The 17,749-nt window shown below is 45.8% G+C and overlaps 1 protein-coding gene and 1 pseudogene across 2 annotated transcripts; both read right to left on the reverse strand.

Annotated features, from left to right (window-relative positions):
* Nucleotides 1-3,906: 3,906 nt before the first annotated feature.
* On the reverse strand, nucleotides 3,907-17,528 carry BCL2L14 (BCL2 like 14). Its single transcript, XM_083503551.1, has 7 exons — nucleotides 17,498-17,528; nucleotides 16,580-16,740; nucleotides 13,625-14,061; nucleotides 12,347-12,511; nucleotides 10,970-11,040; nucleotides 9,738-10,010; nucleotides 3,907-5,775 (listed from the first exon to the last, which is right to left on the reverse strand). The coding sequence occupies exons 3-7, from the start codon at nucleotides 14,052-14,054 to the stop codon at nucleotides 5,734-5,736; spliced, it is 981 nt and encodes a 326-aa protein (XP_083359677.1). The 5' UTR covers nucleotides 14,055-14,061; nucleotides 16,580-16,740; nucleotides 17,498-17,528; the 3' UTR covers nucleotides 3,907-5,733.
* LOC310707844 (minor histocompatibility antigen H13-like) lies at nucleotides 7,538-8,797 on the reverse strand (annotated as a pseudogene). The gene is made up of 3 exons: nucleotides 8,717-8,797; nucleotides 8,499-8,592; nucleotides 7,538-8,374 (listed from the first exon to the last, which is right to left on the reverse strand). The product of its transcript is annotated as a minor histocompatibility antigen H13-like (transcript).
* Nucleotides 17,529-17,749: the final 221 nt, after the last annotated feature.

Below are 17,749 nucleotides of genomic sequence, written 5' to 3' on the forward strand. Positions count from 1 at the left end.
GGTGGCTTGCATGAAATGCCTTTCACAATTCTGGTGCATGCACATGCTCTGCATACTCCCACAATCTTTCTGCTGGCCCATACCCCTTCCACCCAATTAGGTACTGCAACTTTTTCCCATTGCCATCAAGAGTCTAGGATTTGCTCTACTTCGTATTCCTCCTTTCCTTCCACTATGACAGGAGGTGGAGGAGCTTCCTTAGGAGTCTGGTACTGGTGCGCAGGCACCACTGGTGACAACAGTGATCTGTGGGACATGGGGTGAATCTTCATGGATACAGGCAACTGAAGTCTAAAAATCACAGGATTAATCTGGTCTATCACTTCAAATGGACCCACTCTCTGATGATCTAATTTCTTGCACCTGCCTTTTTGCAAATCGCGTGTTGACAACCACACTTGATCCCCCACCTTGATCTCACTGCCAGGCTGCCAGTGAGCATCTGCTGCCTTCTTATAGGCCTCATTTGCACAGTCCAGACGCTCCTTTAGTAACTCCTGGATGGCTGCCAACTCCTCTACAAATTCTTCTGCGGCTGGCACTGACAAGGTGTTGGTTGGTGATGGAAAGGAACGAGGATGATATCCATAGCTAGCAAAGAAGGGGGTCTGCTGAGTTGAAACATGAAGGGCGTTATTGTTTGTGAACTCTGCCAAAGGGAGCTTGGCTACCCAATCGTCTTGTTGGTAGTTTACGTAACAGCGAAGGTATTGTTGGAATGTAGAGTTAGTTCTCTCCAGCTCTTTATTAGTCTTGGGGTGTCTGGCAGAGGAAAGGCACAACTCCACCTTGAGTAACTGCATGAGTTTCTTCCAGAACTGCGAGGTGAATTGGGTCCGCAATCTGAAATCACTTGGAGTGAAAGTCCATGCAACTGAACACATGGTCTATGAAGAGCTGTTCTGTTTCTTGGGCTGTTGGGAGTCTCTTACAAGGCACAAAGGGTGCCATTTGGTGAACAAGTCCACTACTACTCAGAATACTGTCTGCTGCTGCGACTTCAGTAGATCCGTTATGAAGTCCATAGCAATGGTTTCCCAAGGCCCTTGTGGGGTAGTTAACGGTTGTAGCAACCCTGCTGGTGCTTCTTTGGGCCCCTTTGCCTGTTGACAAGTCTCACAGGCTCACACTTCTTCCTTCACCTCCTCTCTTACTCTTGGCCACCAAATTTGCCGTGTCACCTGGTATAATGTCTTGTGCTGTCCGAAGTGATCCACTGTAGGGTTATCATGACATTGACGCAAGGCCTTGGCTCTAAGGTCACGGTCACCCACTGGAACATAAAGAGCTTCTCCTTTGTACAATAGTCCCTCTTTCTCAGAGAAGCCCTCTGCCTCATTGGCGTCTCCATGCCTCTGGCGAAGGCATCCTCTCAGGTCTGCCGTTGGAAGTCTGCTTCATCCCCCACCGATCCTGCAGCCAGTTGCAGCTGTGTCGGCTTCAAGATATGTCTACATACAGAGACTGGTTCCTCGCCCTGATATTCCAGCTTCTTAGAAAGGCATCCACCCCCTGATTCTGACTGCCTGGACTCTGAAATCAAACCTGGCAAAGAACTGCACCCAGCGAATCTGCCTCTGATTCAAACGCCTTGTCGTCTGCCAATACTCTAGATCACGATGGTCAGTGTGCAACTCTACCTGGTGCCTTGCCCTTCCAGGAAGTGTCTTCACATTTCAAAGGCTTCCTTGATAGCTATAAGTTCCTTCTCCGAAATGGTGTAGTTCTGCTCAGAAGGAGTCACTTCCTAGAGTGGAAGGCGCACAGAAAGAGGTTGCCATCTGGGTCTGACTGCAGCAGCACCACACCCACTGCCCTGTCAGAAGCATCCGTTTCCATTATCAGCGGCCAGCCATGTGCTAGGTATACCTCCGAAGAGAACATGGTTTTGAGCCATTCAGACGCTTGTCACGCCTCTGCGTGACACTGGAAGGACTTATTGCCCTTCAAACAATCTGTGAGAGGTGTAGTCAGCCTTGAATAGGCCAGCACAAACTTACGGTAGTAGTTTGCAAACCCCAAGAATCTCTGCAAGTCCTTCTTTGTTTGGGGTTCCTGCCACAAACCCACGCTCTGCACCTTAGCGGGATCCTTGTGCACCCCCTCAGGCATGAGTCTGTAACCCAGGAAATCTACAGTTGAGACATGGAATTGGCACTTTTCCAACTTGGCATAAAGCTGATTGGGAGAAGATATGGGCCCAGATGGACCCAAATTTGGCGGCATCAGCAACCTACTTCTGTGTTCAGAAGTGCATTGATTAGAAGTAGTCTACCTGAAAAATTAATACCCCTTGTTTTTGAGACTGCAGTTTGGGGCCAGATATTCCCAGATATTCCCTACAAGTTAGGCAAATTAGAAAGTGTTTTACATAGGAGAAAGAATGGAGGCATTTTGCAGGCATTTTCCTGCATCTTTTCCAAATTACTGCAGATTTGACTAGTGGAGGGTTGTGACAAATTTAAAATGAGCCAGTACAATGGAAAGATTTTCTGTATGTATTTTGAAATAGAGGAAGAAGTGTCCATCAGCTGGGTTAATACAGCTGCAGAACTCTGTGTATGGAGAGACCATGTTTCTTAAATGATTTTATGTGTATGTTTTATTAATGTCTTTTGATTTAAGTGTATATATATAATCATGGTAATACTAGATTTGGTTTGCAAACATAATTCCAACTAACAAGGAACCAAATTTGAATCTGGCTTTAAAAGATTTCCAAAGAATAAAAATTCAGAAATAAAAGGTTTAATTGCAGGGAGATGGACTAGATGACTCTTGGGGTCACTTCCAACACTACATTTTTATTCTTCTCTGTGCAGGGTCACTGGCTCCCCTGTCCCTTCTTGGACCCACACTGGGGGGGGGGGGGCGGGGGCAATGTACTTGCAGGAGAGGTTCTGGGTAGGCATTTCTGCCAGGCATCTCTGCATGGAATCATGGAATCACAGAACCAGGGTCATCCAATCCAACCCCCTGCAATGCAGGGATCTCAACTAAGGCATCCGTGACAGACGGCCATCTGACTTCTGCTTAAAAGCCTCCATTGAAGGATTTATAGCAGATAAGAAGAGGGTTTCTGACACCTGGTTCTGCAGTGAAAACCAAAAAGAACAGCCTGTTGGGTGGCTGAAACTGAGAAAGCTTTGTGGATAAGACGAATTTATATTTTGTTTTAGGGTGAAAAGACTGTGAGCTCAATTTATCAGTGTTTTGGCCACATTGCTGTTGGCACTCAGCCACATGGGGCTGAAATCAGAGGGAGTGATGTGCAGGTTATCCAGGTGCAGCCCATATGGAGTGCAGTCGGCAGTCAGCAGTCCACCACCTGTTACAGTGAACTTCATGCTCCAGTCAGCTCAGGTTAGGTTGGGGGAGAAATTTGGTTCTGGTTGCTGTTGTTGTTTACATATCCTACCTTGTGGGACATCTTCAGGAGAAGAAAAGGCTGAGGAGTAAACCCTACACAAATCTGAAGCGGAGTGCCTAAGGTGGTTGGCTGGCGCCTTGTATGCCTCCTTCCAGGAACTTTTGCAACTCAGCTGGTGCCAGTTGTATTGTTCTGCTTTCCTTTGGGAGAGAGAGGGGAGTCTTGTCATCAGAGCAGCTCAGGACCTCCAGACCCACTGCCCAGGCTTGCGCCCAGGGCCATGCAGCAAAAATAGCTCAGGAGGCAGCAGCTACAAGTTACTGGTCTCTTCCGTTACAGGAGGCACTGTGGTTCTCCAGCAGGTGGTCTTCACTCCCATAGGAAAGATGGATGCCAACAACATATAAGTATTTATAATGTAACAAAGTATAATAACGGATGCCAGATAAATCAAAAGTAGAAAGGGCAATCTAGAACTAAACATATAGGAACAAATCTCCGTACTAAAAGTGAATGTAAAAATTAATATCACAAGGTTGATTTCTTCTATTTACTTCATAAAATTTATGCACTTCTCGATTGTAAAAAAAGAAAAAGAAACCTCAAAATGGTTTACAAAAGATAAGACAATAAAATCAAGAAAAATCTATAGCTATACCTTAAAACATACACAAATTAAAATACTAGAACAAATTCAAAATTCACATCAGTGTTTCTAAGCATCTGGGCAGGCTTGTCTGAACAATAATGTTTTTAGCAGGAGCCCAAAAGAGTACATGACCTCAACATGCAGGGAGTTCCACAGTGTAGGCGTTGCCACGCTAAACAATAGAGTTCTCACAAAGGTAGAACGGGTATTATGTGGCACTTCTAGTAGGGTCAATTCTGCTTATCAAAGTGATCAAGTGGGTGCACGTAAGGTCATTTGGCACTAGATCCTGGTGTGGGGCCCCAGTGTTAGTCCTGCTGAAATGTGAGGTCACACAGTGAGCTTCATGGCCAAGTGGGGATTCAAAGCCTGGTCTCCCAGGTCCTAGTAGTCTGGTGCTCTAACCACTATGCCGCGCTGGCTCTCAAATATAAATATATGTGCAGAGGCATATCTAGGGGTTGGTGAAACCAGCCTGGCTAGGGGTGCAAATATCACCTCAGAAATCTGCCTCCAGTTATCTCCCCCACCCCCGAGGTAACACCATATTTACTTGTGGTGCTTTAGAACAGCATCACAGTAGTGGCAAGATCTTTGTTTGGTTGCCTGTGTGAGCTGTTGTGATCTCAAAAGGTTGCTTCTAGTGGGGGATAAGCTGGATCAGGTTAGATTCCCTCTACTGCCACAGTTCCTCTGGAGTCTTCCCCATTTGCCAGGTTGAGGTCCAAGCCGTGTGACACAGCAGGTCTTAGAACTGTCAGCAGCTTCCTGGGAAAGGCCGCTTTGTGGAAGGCTCTGGCTGTCGTTAAGCAGGAGTTTCTCTTGACCTGATGCCGTATTGGCCTTAGAGAGGCTCCTGCATCCCGGCCCTTCCTTTTTCATTTTCAGATTGTTGGGGTAGGAGAAGAAAATGAAAGCCACCACAACCATCACAGTAATTGAGCTTGGAGAAGCTCTGCTTCTGCTGCTGCCTGGGCACCTACGTTCTGGCTGTCCTGCCTCAATATTCTGCTTCAAGCTATTCCTGTCACTCCCAGGGTCATCTAGTCCAACCCCCTGCAATACAGGGATCTCAATTAGAGCATCCATGACAGAAGTCCATCTGACCTCTCCTTAATAACCTCCAATGAAGGAGGTTCATTGGAAATGAATGCAAGGGAATTTTCACAGGGGAAAACTTTCAATTATTCTGTTACCCCACCAGGTCTCAAGTGGTATGGCTCAGTGATGCTACACAATGTAATGTAAACACACTTATCTGTGAGTCTGAGCTACAGCGATGGAAGAAACTGTAGCTGACTAAGCTCTGTCTTCCAAGCACCTATTAAAAAGCCAGGAGCCTGTCCCATGCGGAACCCATCAATCCTACTCCTGAGATCTCCATTTTTATATATAGGTTTTATTATTGTGATTACTTTCCATTTACACCTACAAATCTGTCTCTTGCACAAAAGTACTGAGAGGTTTCTCCACCCAAACAATGAGTCATTGAAGCATGTTAACCAAAGGCCAAAAAATGCCACAACCAGCTGTCACTTGCAAAATGTACTCCAACATCGCAAAAGCAGCATGTTCCTATTGCACATGCACTGAACTATCAGTGCCAATATGAAACCAACCAAGTCTTTTGATTTAAGGGGGGGGGGCGATTGCTCAGCCATCCCCGATCCCAGTTCCAAATTAAGAGGTGTCTCATGAAGGACGCAGGCTTTCATCATTCTACTTCTTCTTGGTCTGGTAATCCTAAAGCTTTCCCCTGGAAGTGAAAAGACAACCAAGTCAGTAAGATTTATACAATTCTGTATGTTTTGGGGTTCACAGCAGAGCAAGAATCTCTCCCCAGTGCTAAGGAGACCAAATACAGACTTATGCCAATTAATGCACAACTTCTGATCCATCAGTCCAAATGCATCACACTACAGATTTGCAACACAACCTGTTTCTTGTGCCTTCAAAAGCAGCAGGAGGCAGTGGATGCTGGTCCATTAGGGAGAATGAGGCAGTGGGGCATTGCAGGTGAGCCTGCGAGAGATCCCTCCTGAAACCTGAGAGCTGCTGTCAGCCAGTGTAGACAATGCTGAGCTAGGTAGACCAATGGTCTGACTCAGTAAGACAGCCTCCTATGTTCCACTTTGCTCGTACTTTATAGCCAAGAGGGTGAAGCTCATCCTGGGAAAATGAAGGTGGTGGGGATAAACTTTTGGCAGATCAGCTACTGGAGATGGGAGGAAGAACAACACTGATTCCTGGACAAAACCACTCTCTGTACCAGTTGCCTTGGTAATGCCGAGCAACTCTCAATACACTGCTGGAGGTATGTGCGTCTCTGCCTTGCTCACTTGACTCTTACAACCTATGTATCCACTTTGGACAAGGCCTTAACCAGCTTCAGACAGATGGGCTCTTGGGAATCAGAAAAGGGAATCAAGCCTTCTCTGAAGCAACTCAGAACTCACAGTGCTGCTCTAAAGCTTTGGACCCACTTTAAAGATTTGGAGAGACACAGTCAAGTGAAAAGGCACAGCCCTCTTCCTCCTTGCCCCAAGTGCTTTCTAAAAGGAAAATGCCAGACAGAGGGAGGGAGAACATGGACTGTAGTTTTGTGACTGACGGATCTAGCTCCTAACTAGTATATGCTGGATATTCAACTCCCACCTCTGCCACACACGTCCACCCGTAATTGTCATAATTGTCACAAGCACTTTCAGTGAAGGTAAAGGTAAAGGTACCCCTTTACGGGCCAGTCTTGACAGACTCTAGGGTTGTGCGCCCATCTCACTCTAGAGGCCGGGAGCCAGCACTGTCCGGAGACACTTCCGGGTCACGTGGCCAGCGTGATGAAGCTGCTCTGGCGAACCGGCACCAGAGCAGCACACAGAACGCCGTTTACCTTCCCGCTGGTAAGCAGTCCCTATTTATCTACTTGCACCCGGGGGTGCTTTCGAACTGCTAGGTTGGCAGGCACTGGGACCGAACGACGGGAGCTTACCCCGCCGCGGGGATTCGAACCGCCGACCATGCGATCGGCAAGTCCTAGGCACTGAGGTTTTACCCACAGCGCCACCCGCGTCCCTTCTTTCAGTGAAAACTGATGCCAAATTCAGTCAGAAATCTTTAAAAGTTTCAAACTGTTATTCATCCATATTGACCCCTGCAATTTTGCAGGGAATTTACCTAGAGGTATCTATATGATGTACCATATGTTTATGTCAATTGCCAACAACATGGTGAGGGGAGGAATCCCTTTTTCAAACAAACAAACAAACAAACAAACAAACAAACAAGCAAACAAACAAACAAACTTTAAAGGTTTATCTGTACCTTGTCTTAAACATGGCTCCACTCAGAAGAGGCTACTTTGCCCACAGATTTCATCCAGGTGTGACAGAAGTTTAAAAGTTATTCAAAAATTTTTTGTTTTGTTTTAATGTGTGAAGCTAATTCACAATACTCCAAGCCTCCCTTTCTCTCCCCCCCCCCCCCGTTTTCTTCTTCCCACCAAGACAATGAACAGAGGTCGGGGAAGCTGGCATCAAAAGACAGTTGGTGGAAGGGGCAAAGCTGCTTTCTTGCCCCCAGCTGCCCCATCCTCTTTCTCCCCAGGGGAACAGGGGGGCTGCAGATAGGCAAGTAGACAGGCAGAGAGAAGATCAATAAACAGGCCCCTCCTCCTGTTTTCCACCCCCTGCCCCACCTCTCTTCAGACAGATGCACACGTACAAACACACATGGCTGTTAGACGATCCAGTTGTCTTTCAAAAGACAAAATTCACTTGCGGGCAGGAGGGGGGGGTGGCCAGCAGATGGAGCTCAGCTGGCTGAGTTTCCCAAAGTCATTTCTCCTCCTTCCCTTCTTTGGTCTCCCCTGGCACCTCCTTGGGGGCAGAGTTCTCCTCATAGCTGAACATCTCTGCCCCTTCTCTCTTCACCAGAGCCACCAGGAGAGGGAAGCCAATGCAGGCTGGGACCAGGGAGAGCAGGGCTGGCTGTGCATGTTTGAAGATGGTGAGGCCCCCCAGCCCAAAAATACTGTATAAGCCACAAAACTGGTGTGGAAGTATGTGTGCTTGTTGAGGCTGATGTCAAAGCATGGCAGTAAAGCAATGAAGATTATTGGGATGACAATGCCCCCAAGCCCATCATGGCAAAGCTGTCAGCCTCCAAGTATTTCTCTAGCAGATCTTGGGGGGAAACCAATTTTATGGGTGCTTCAAATGACTTTGCAACCGTCACCATAACGTTGGTGCCAAAGACACAGAAGGCATCATACATGAAGAGCCCACCAAGCAGAATGCAGCCGGTGCTGACATTCTTCAAGTTCAGCAGCTCCACCCCACTGAGAGACCCACTGAGACCTCCGGGCAGTATATAAATTCACTGAATAATAAATAAATAAAAATGGGGAGGGAAGGCCAGGCCAAAGAAGTTGTTGGCAATCCAGTGCTTTCTCAACAGGTACCAGATTTCCAACAATGCTACTCATGGCCAGGCAGACAAGGTCCACGGTGTCAAACTCGTGGTTGACAATCTCTTCCTTAGTTTCCTCAGAGCCCTGAGTGAAGAGAAGCTGGTGCTGTTTGTTGGGAAAATTCAGGGAGAGTAACAGGCTGGTGTATTCGTGAGATAATATTTTGAAGAAGAGGTAGAGGCCTAAGAGGGTGCAGCTGGCAATGATAGGAAAGCGGGCAGCATCTCACTTGGCAATGATCCAAAGCACTCTTCCCCTTTGCACAGGAGACGGAGTGCAGTGTCCTGAAGAAGATGGGCAGCAGGGCCATGAGCTGCCATAGGCCAGAGCGAGGCAGCCCTGGCCATGGAGGCATCTCTGGCCCCACTCCTGTTCTGCACCTCAGGGTGCTCCATAGCCTCCAGTCAAAAAAACGCAGCCCCCAAAGTTTAAAAGTTATAGCCATTTGTTACCCCGCCCCAAGAGGCAACTCAGCTTTCTGAAGCTTTGGTTTGCCCAGGCAAAGTGAGCATTGCCTAGAGCAGACCGAGGGAGATAAGCTTTGAATCTGAAGCACCAACTTAGAATCCAATTTGGATCCCCCCTCCCCCCACGCCCGTCTTCAATAGATACACTACAAACTCTTATTGGTTTTACAGTGGTACCTCGGATTAAGAACTTAATTCGTTCTGGAGGTCCGTTCTTAACCTGAAACTGTTCTTAACCTGAGGTACCACTTCAGCTAATGGGGCCTCCCGCTGCCACTGCGCCACAGTCGCACGATTTCTGTTCTCATCCTGAAGCAAAGTTCTTAACCCAAAGTACTATTTCTGGGTTAGCAGAGTCTGTAACCTGAAGCGTCTGTAGCCTGAGGTACCACTGTATATTCATTTCACTGCCACAGCTCTATCTGAAGAAAACTGGGAATAAAAAATTGGTAAATTGTCTGAGAATTTTCCAAGCCAATGGGGTTACATTTTTCAAGATTCCCCAAGAAGGGGAATAGTTGTTAAACCAATTTTAATCTGCAACCTAGTTATATCCTAACATAGTGAGAGAGCTCAGTGCAAGCTTGTAGGAATAAAAGCACAAATAATAATTTCTACTTTCAGAATGTCAGAACAAATGTCTGGTATGTAGCACAGGGAACCCTGCATTCGAACCCAACTGTCATGAATGGCTGCTGGCCCAGCAGCCCCAATGGAAAGTTCACAGGTAACTATTGTTTAGAAAGGGGAGGATGCGCCAGCAAAGGAAGCAAAATCTCTTACCCATCCACCTTGACTATGGATCCAAGGGCTGAAGTTTTCCTTGAGGTATTTTGCTCCAAAGCCTAGTATGGTGTTCATGGGATGGTTGTCTATAGCAGTGAGTCTAGTTATGACTTCAATAGCAAAAGCAACTTTGATTCTTTGTGCTTGCACCTCAGAGTCTGCTGCAGAGTCTGCAGGTATCTCTTCTAGGAATTGATCGGCAACTCTACTGAAGAATCCATAGGACATCAGTTCCGAGGCACACTGAAAGAAAGTCCTGTCATTTTGAACCTGGAAATGAATGTAAGGCATTTGTCATTAGGAACAAACAGCGGTATTGGTCCCATTTCAGGCACAACGATCTCTGAACACAGCAAGTTCAAGGAAGGCTTTTCCTTGTAAAATATACAAATAAGAAATAATTGCTCTCCTATTCTCTGGTAAGTGTGGATTTGTGAGACAACTTCTTTTTTACAGCCAACTTGTAAATGTAGTTCTGGAAAAGTGCTTTCAGCTGTCCAAAACCCCAAATAAATCTTTGGAAAAAGATTACTGAGGCCTTCTTAATGTACACACATTTTATATGGATATAATCAAATCTGATGGATCAAATTGGGCACCACAGTGGATATAGGCAAGCTGGAAGATGTGCAGAAGAGGGTGACCAAGATGATCAAGGGTCTGGAAGCCAAGACTTAAAAGAAACAGTTGAGGGAGTTGGATATGTTCGGCCTGGATAAAAGAGATTGAAAGGAAATTAGATGTCACATGGAAGATGGAGTAAGCTTGTTTTCTGCTTCTCCATAGGGTTCCAGATACAAGAAAGTAGATTCTGACAAAACATTAGGAAAAACTTTCTGACAGTAAAAGCTATTCAGCAGTGGAACGGACTACCTCAGAAGGTGGAGGGTGTTTTAAAGCAGAGGTTAGATGGCCATCTGTCACCGATGCTTGAGTTGAGAGTTTTGCATTGCAGAGGGTTCGATCCTCAGGATCCCTTCCAATTCTACTATTCTGTTATTTTATCATCCAAACCTAATCTGAATTCCACAAAAGGCTTTCTCTTGTCTTCCTTCCCCTGCAGCTGCTCTTTAAAATATATCTTTCTCCCCTTACTACACATTCAATATTATAGAAAAGCAATTCACAAAATTGTAAATAATAAAATAGAAAGTTCTGCAATTAAATGCTTTAAGATTCAATGCAAGTAAAAAACATCATAGTACAAATTGCAGCCTCAAACTGGTTACCTTTTCCTGCAGTTTATCTCCCGATGCTCTTAACAAGGCAACTATTTCTTTTATTAACTTTTCTTTCTCATCTGGTAAAACAGAAAGAAGAAGCAGCTAATTTTCTGGTTTAACACAGGATGTAAAATAATCATTTACATTCATTAAAACAAATTATTTCGTAAGCTGCCTCAAGAGCTTTAAGTATTTATGGAATGCCTTTTCCATGTCTTCTATGTATATTATCTCAATCAGAAGAGGTTGTCTGGCAATACTAGGGACACGGGTCCAAAATACTCTTGGGCTTGCTGATCAGAAGGCTGGCAGTTCAAATCTGTGCGATGGGGTGAGCTCCCGTTACTCTGTCCCAGCTGCTGCCAACCTAGCAGTTTGAAAGCACACTAGTGCAAGTAGATAAATAGGTACTGCTGTGGCTGGATGGTAAAGGGCGTTTCTTTGAGCTCTGGACTCGTCACGGTCCTCTGTGCACCAGTAGTGGTTTAGTCATGCTGGCCACATGACCTGGAAAGCTGTCTGTGGACAAACATTGGTTGTCTTGGCCTGAAGTGAGATGAGTGCCGCACCCCATAGTCGCCTTTGACTGGACTTAACCGTCCAGGGTCCTTTACCTTTTACCTTTACCTGGCCATACTATCAGCTGCCTCGTGTGGAGAATACTGACCATCACTGAAGGTGGCTGGGAAACAGTGTGATAGTTAACCCATAGGGCACAACTGTGTTATATATTTGAATATGTTTAAATAAATCTAAAGGTGTGTTTCAGTTACGGTGCTTCCAGACAAAAGCCACATTGCAGATGTCTGTTACTTTTCTGAACACACATACAGTTTTTAGTAAAGGTAAAGGGACCCCTGACCATTAAGTCCAGTCGCAGATGACTCTGGGGTTGCGCCCTCACCTCGCTTTACTGGCCGAGGGAGCCGGCGTTTGTCTGCAGACAGCTTCCAGGTCATGTGGCCAGCATGACTAAGCCGCTTCTGGCGAACCAGAGCAGTGCACGGAAACGCCTTTTACCTTCCCACTGGAGTGGTACCTATTTATCTACTTGAACTTTGGCGTGCTTTCGAACTGCTAGGTTGGCAGGAGCAGGGACTGAGCAATGGGAGCTCACCCCATCATGGGGATTCGAACCGCCAACCTTCTGATTGGCAAGCCCTAGGCTCTGTGGTTTAACCCACAGCGCCACCCAAAAGGCTTTGCCAGTACGCTGAGGAATGTGTGCTGGAATCCTTTGCAACATCTTGGGGTTATGTGGCAGGTGTGCAATGGTTCCTTGACAGACAAATCAATCAGGAAAAGGTTTCTTCAAGAAAAAAAGTTTTTGAAAACGCAGACTCTACAGAAATGCCATTTGGCTGCTGAGGAAAAGCAGGTTACCTTTTTCAACATCATCTTCATTTTCGGGTTTGGTGGCACACCCACCATCTGCTTCTAGGCTCAGAGTCTGTTCCGGTGCCTTGAATCCTGTCCTTTGAGGGAATGGCGTGGAATCATCAACTATTTCAGCAAGCTTGTCTACCACAACATTGATGTCTGAATCACCTGTTCAGAAACAAATTGAGACAAATTTGCTGGCTGGTTTTCTTTACATCCTGCACAATCTTGAAATTATCAAGCATGTCACCCTTAGAATCCTAAAATGCTTTAGCCTTTCTCCATAAGGAAGATGCTCAAATGCTGATCCACTCAATCCGGTGCTGTAGATGGTCTTCTGGCAGCAAGCTCACCAACAAAGACCTTTCCCAGTGCTGCATGAGATCTACCACTGAGTCGCAGAGGCCAAGAGGACAGCTTTTTGGAACCCCAGTGACATGGGAGACTGACTGCACTGTGAGTTCACCCACCTGTGACCCTGCCCCACTTCTGAAAATGTTCCCTCCACCTCACGTAGGGTCGGGGAAAGCCTTCTGTTGCCTCTGATAGGAAGTTGAATGGTGATGTGCTTAGGCGTGTAATGTGTGCATGCCTGTGGTGTGCCATACTTCCTTGGAGTACCCTTCCTTGCCATACCCACCTTTGCCATGCAGTCTCCTGTGCATTGGCAATGAGGCAATGTAGCCCTCAGGCTGAAAAAGGTTCCCAGTGCCTGAGGCAGACCCTCACAGAATTAAGAACCAGCCCTTCACAATGGACGTGCATCGCTTTGGTCAGAGAGGCTGCCAAGGTGAGCAGATTTCCCCACAAAAAGTCTTCTTCACCCTTTAGAGCCATGGTTCCCAACATGGGGCACACACCCCACAGGGGGGCAAGTTGATTTTTAAGGGGGGCAATTTGAGATAGACCAAGTTAATGGCTTTTTAGGCTTCCTCCATGTGAATAGGAGTTCATATTTTGAATAATAAGAATTATATGTCATGAGGGGCGGGCATCAGGATTTTATAGATGCTTAGGTGGAGCATGGCCCCCCCCCAAAAAAGTTGGGAACCACTGCTTTAGATAGTTTGATAGCTATGTTACTTCTATTTATTTATTTCATAAAATTTAAGCCATTGCAGTGGCTTAGCTGTCATCCCCTTAACCTACGGAACTGTAAGGAACTGCAGTTCTGGGAAGGGGCCTGCAGAACTGTTTTGAAACCAAGGCTGAAAACCAAGCAATAGTTGCCACTAATATGCTATTAGAGTGTTTAACAAATGGGGGGGGGATTAAACCCACCTTGCTCTTCTAGTGCAAAAGCAGAACAACTTCCAACACCCGCCTGCAGGCTGAGTGCACGCCCATTTACAGCATCACCCCTTCTGAACACCTTCCCAGAATCCTCTTCAGCTTGCGCCCTTATACAGGAAGGAAAGAGAAAGTGCTTGCAATGGGACTTCTTCTTCTTCTTCTTCTTCCTCCTGTCTCTGGTCGGCTGTCCTTGGTCCTTGGGAGACGAGCCTTGATGTGCCTTCTCCGTACCTTGCCTCTTCTCTCTGCCTAGAGACGATCCCTCTTGGCCTTTCGCTTCCCTTTCTAAAAGATGTCCGTATTTGCTAGCGGACAGTCGACGCTGGGCATAAGCCATAAGCACTCTGTATTCTGTGCTGGTTCTATTGACATCCTCCAAAGGGATTTCTTCCATACTGGAAGAATTTGTCGAATTCATGATGCACCTGCAAAGATAAAACAACAGCAACACCATTTTATTGGTATTACCAAGTAAAGGTAGGAATTTCTCTGGAGTGCTTTGCTATAATCAAGTCAGAGACGTTAACACATTGACAAAAAGTGGGGAAATCTGAGCAAGCCAAGTTCAAAAGGGGAAACAATTTGAATCTCCTTCCGTTCTGTCTTCTCCCCCTAAAAATTTCAGTCCAGCTCTGAGGAGCAGCAAGACTTTGTACACAGAGGAAGGGCATGGACAGTCATCTGAACACCTTGTCAGGCTCCATGTATTCTGTACTCAAATAAAGTAAAATTCTATTGCAAAGCAGCACAAACTGTTCATCCCATATAGGGTATGAACTTTTCCTATTCTGCAATTTTGCATATTTATTTTCCTCTTCTACTTCTGTTAGGCATGGTCAGGGTCAGGGTCAGGTGCAGCTGCAATGGCCTGTCAGGCCACACCAGGGTCTCTGAAGGGCCTTTCACGGTTCTTGCTGGGTACTTTTCATCAGCAGGTAGCCCCTGTGCATGGGAAGTGACTTTGGCTTCTGTTCACAAGCATCCCCAAGTAGGATGTTTTATCTCTGAAATCATTAGGTACAGGGCACTGAAATTTGGGTTACTTAAGCTGGTGGGCAGTTACTGTGGATGTGGGTCAAACCTAGATGCCTTTCCATTGCTGAAGTGTGCCTAGAGATCTGGTGGAGGGTGCTGAGTGCTGCCACCACTGCTTTGGAAGCAGGGCTGGCCCCCACCCTAGTTGGGTTGTATGTGCTGAGGGAGGGGCATTGCCAACACCATGCCAAGGGCTCTCTGATCAAATAAATCCTTATTTAACAACTTTTATCTAGGTGCTATAATTCCTCATCTTACATGCACTTTGACTTGTGCAGTTTCAACCAGATGTAGTTGGTTGGCTGCATGAAATTTCATAAGCCAAGTCCCAAGCAAGGCAGAACGCTTAAGAGCTCTTTTGGCACAGGGTCCACTTGGGGATACCTGGCCTTAAAAGAGCTTTTAAGCTCTCTGGCTTGATTGCTAGGCAAGCCCCACTCAGTGCAGAGCCTGGGAGACTCTGGGATGCAGACTTTCCCCACCCCTCGCCTGCTAGCTACAGGGTGGCTTTGGGGGTTTGAATGTACACATATACATTTCCACATATACACATGTGAATGAGTTTTGAGCATAAGCACCCCTACAGACAGATAAAATTGCTATGTTTTCTCATGTTTGTGTTGTTCCTGAACATTTCACTGCAAATGTTTGGGAGGCAATATTATTCAAGAAAAATATCATTTCTAAGAAGTCTTAAAAATCATTGCCCCTTGGTAAGAGAAAGAACAGACTTACCATATATTTCAGAAAACCACTACCTGTCTCTGTTCTTTGTAAGTCAGTCCTCACCTTCCTGCTTTCATTGACTAGAAACTAACATGGAACTGGCAGCATGCAGCAACTGATTTATTTTAGGATATGTCAGTTTGTTTGTAACAGATCCAGATTGGCACACCTGCTGTGGAACCAGAAAAATGGTATAAAGGGCAACTGCTAATGATTTACAACAGAGCTTTCCAAACTGCGTGTCGCAACAAGATGTCAGCTGCAGTGTGTAGGTGTGTCACAGGAATGCTCCCCACATTTCTGGGGCTGGAAAGGGGTTAGTTTAACCTCTGGTTTGCTAGTAAAACTGAATTTCTGTATTGCAAAATGATGCATATCTAAAAAGTGTGTCACCAACATTAAAAGTTTGGAAAGCTCTGGTGCTTCTGAAATACAAAGTGCCTCACAGCCACTGCTTCTACTTATAGTCTCTTATTCTATACTAACAGTACTCCTCCAGATTTATTACAATTAACTTTACATAATTTCAATTTATTATTTTTACATGAAACTTCAGTGCAACGAAATACTCGTGAGCTATGCACTTTTTCAGGGTAGCCTAAGAGAAACAGGATCATTCCAAGATCTTTCAACAAAACTTGTTTAACACTCAACCATGTCTGGTCAAGCGGAAATTCAATAGCTGAATGGAACACATTCAGCAACCATTCCAGCAGAAAGTGCCAGGAGTTTCGCTTGAGGCTAGAGTCTGATTCCCCCCCCCACACACACATAATAGTTTTCAAAGTGCAAGTAGATAAATAGGTACTGCTCTGGTGGGAAAGTAAAAGGCGTTTCCGTGCGCTGATCTGGCTTGTCATGCTGGCCACATGACCCGGAAAAACTGTCTGCGGACAAATGCCGGCTCCCTCGGCCTATAGAGCGTGATGAGCACGCAACCCCAGAGTCATTCACGACTGGACCTAACGGCCAGGGGTCCCTTTACCTTTAATAGTTTTCCACTTATGAAATATCTGCATTCCTGAGAGAAAGGCAGTTCTGACTTACTTTCCCTAGCCCAGCTGAAAGTCATATATTACTCAGTATGAAAGTTCAAGGAAGTTTCCTGTAAGACAGACAGTATTCAGGCTTAAGCAAATAAAAAATATTAAATCCTGTATATAAAATACTTTGGATAATTACCTTCAGATAATGTTTCACAAACAGCCCCCGAAAGGATCACTTGTTGGTGGCCAGTGAACGCCGCAGTGTTTTACTCCCACCACTTTAGGAGAATAAGAAACCAGCTCAAGGAGCCCAGCTGCTTTGAGGGCACTTTCACTTCCTTATTGGAACTTTGTTTGCTGATAAATGAAAAGGGGTGGAGCTAAGAGCCTGGACACTTTAGCCTCGCAGTCATTTCCCATTTGTTAAAAGAAACACACCCACTTAAAGCCATTCTGACCTTGCGCCATTCATTCACCCTGTATCTAGGATTATCTGCAAACTGGAAGTATATGTGCCACAAAGGTCCTTCTGGTCCACCCCCCTGTTTCTAACAGTGCCCACTCAGGATGCAGGAGCAGGACGGGGGAGGGGCGAAGCTTCCCCTCCCCCCCCCCATGTTTGCCTTCCTGGGCTTGGTAAACAGAGCTCACACCCACACCCGACATTCATTCTCTAAACTAAAGCTTTCTATATTCTAACTTTTATCAAAAGTCTGCAAGTTTAGACTTTAACGATTTCTGTAGGAATAAGCATCTGTTTCCTGCAAAACTCTGGCTGTGCCTCTGTTTCCACTACTGTACTTAAGAATATTAAATGAATGTAGGGCAGTACTGACACCTAGTGAGCAGAAACGTTGCTACAACAAGCCAGTTGTTACTGTAAGAATACAACTTCTGGAATGTTACTTAGTAACTCCCTGATTTTCCATCAAAGGTATACCAAAATGCACAATTTTTCTGCTAAAAGACATGGTGACATTTGATCTGTGCTGATAATATTATGCTTATGGTGAGTTATAAAAATTATAATAAATGCTCTCAATGCACATCAGTGATAATTTTGGATATAGAGTGAGTAGCGCTTTGAATCTAACTCAGGGGTCAGCAAACTTACCGCGCCACAGGGAGGTGTCTCCAGCGCCGATTGCCAGATAAGCGTGGGCCAGATAAGCGAGTCCCTTGGGCCTTAGCCGGCCTGCGGCCCTTAGTTTGGGGACCCCTGATCTAGCTGAACTTGGCTCAGAAATATTGTTTGCCCTCACACTCCTGAGATCTGAAATGCAAATGGCACTTGCAAATGAAAGGCATCTTGTTTTGTGAATGGCAAGACTATTTCCCCCCCCCCCCCTTACAGGAGAATAGTCTT

Source organism: Podarcis liolepis (assembly GCF_965112155.1).
Source record: "Podarcis liolepis genome assembly, chromosome: 5".
In the NCBI taxonomy this organism is placed as follows: Eukaryota; Metazoa; Chordata; class Lepidosauria; order Squamata; family Lacertidae; genus Podarcis; species Podarcis liolepis.

Bases quoted from the DNA above. Each gene is read 5' to 3' on its own strand.
- BCL2L14 (XM_083503551.1), bottom strand. From the start codon at position 14,054: ATGAATTCGACAAATTCTTCCAGTATGGAAGAAATCCCTTTGGAGGAT. The intron at 11,041-12,346 runs GTAACCTGCTTT...CTGTTTTACCAG, and splicing joins TGAAGATGATGTTGAAAAAG to ATGAGAAAGAAAAGTTAATA. The intron at 5,776-9,737 runs GTAAGAGATTTT...TTTCACTTCCAG, and splicing joins TCCATAGTCAAGGTGGATGG to GGGAAAGCTTTAGGATTACC.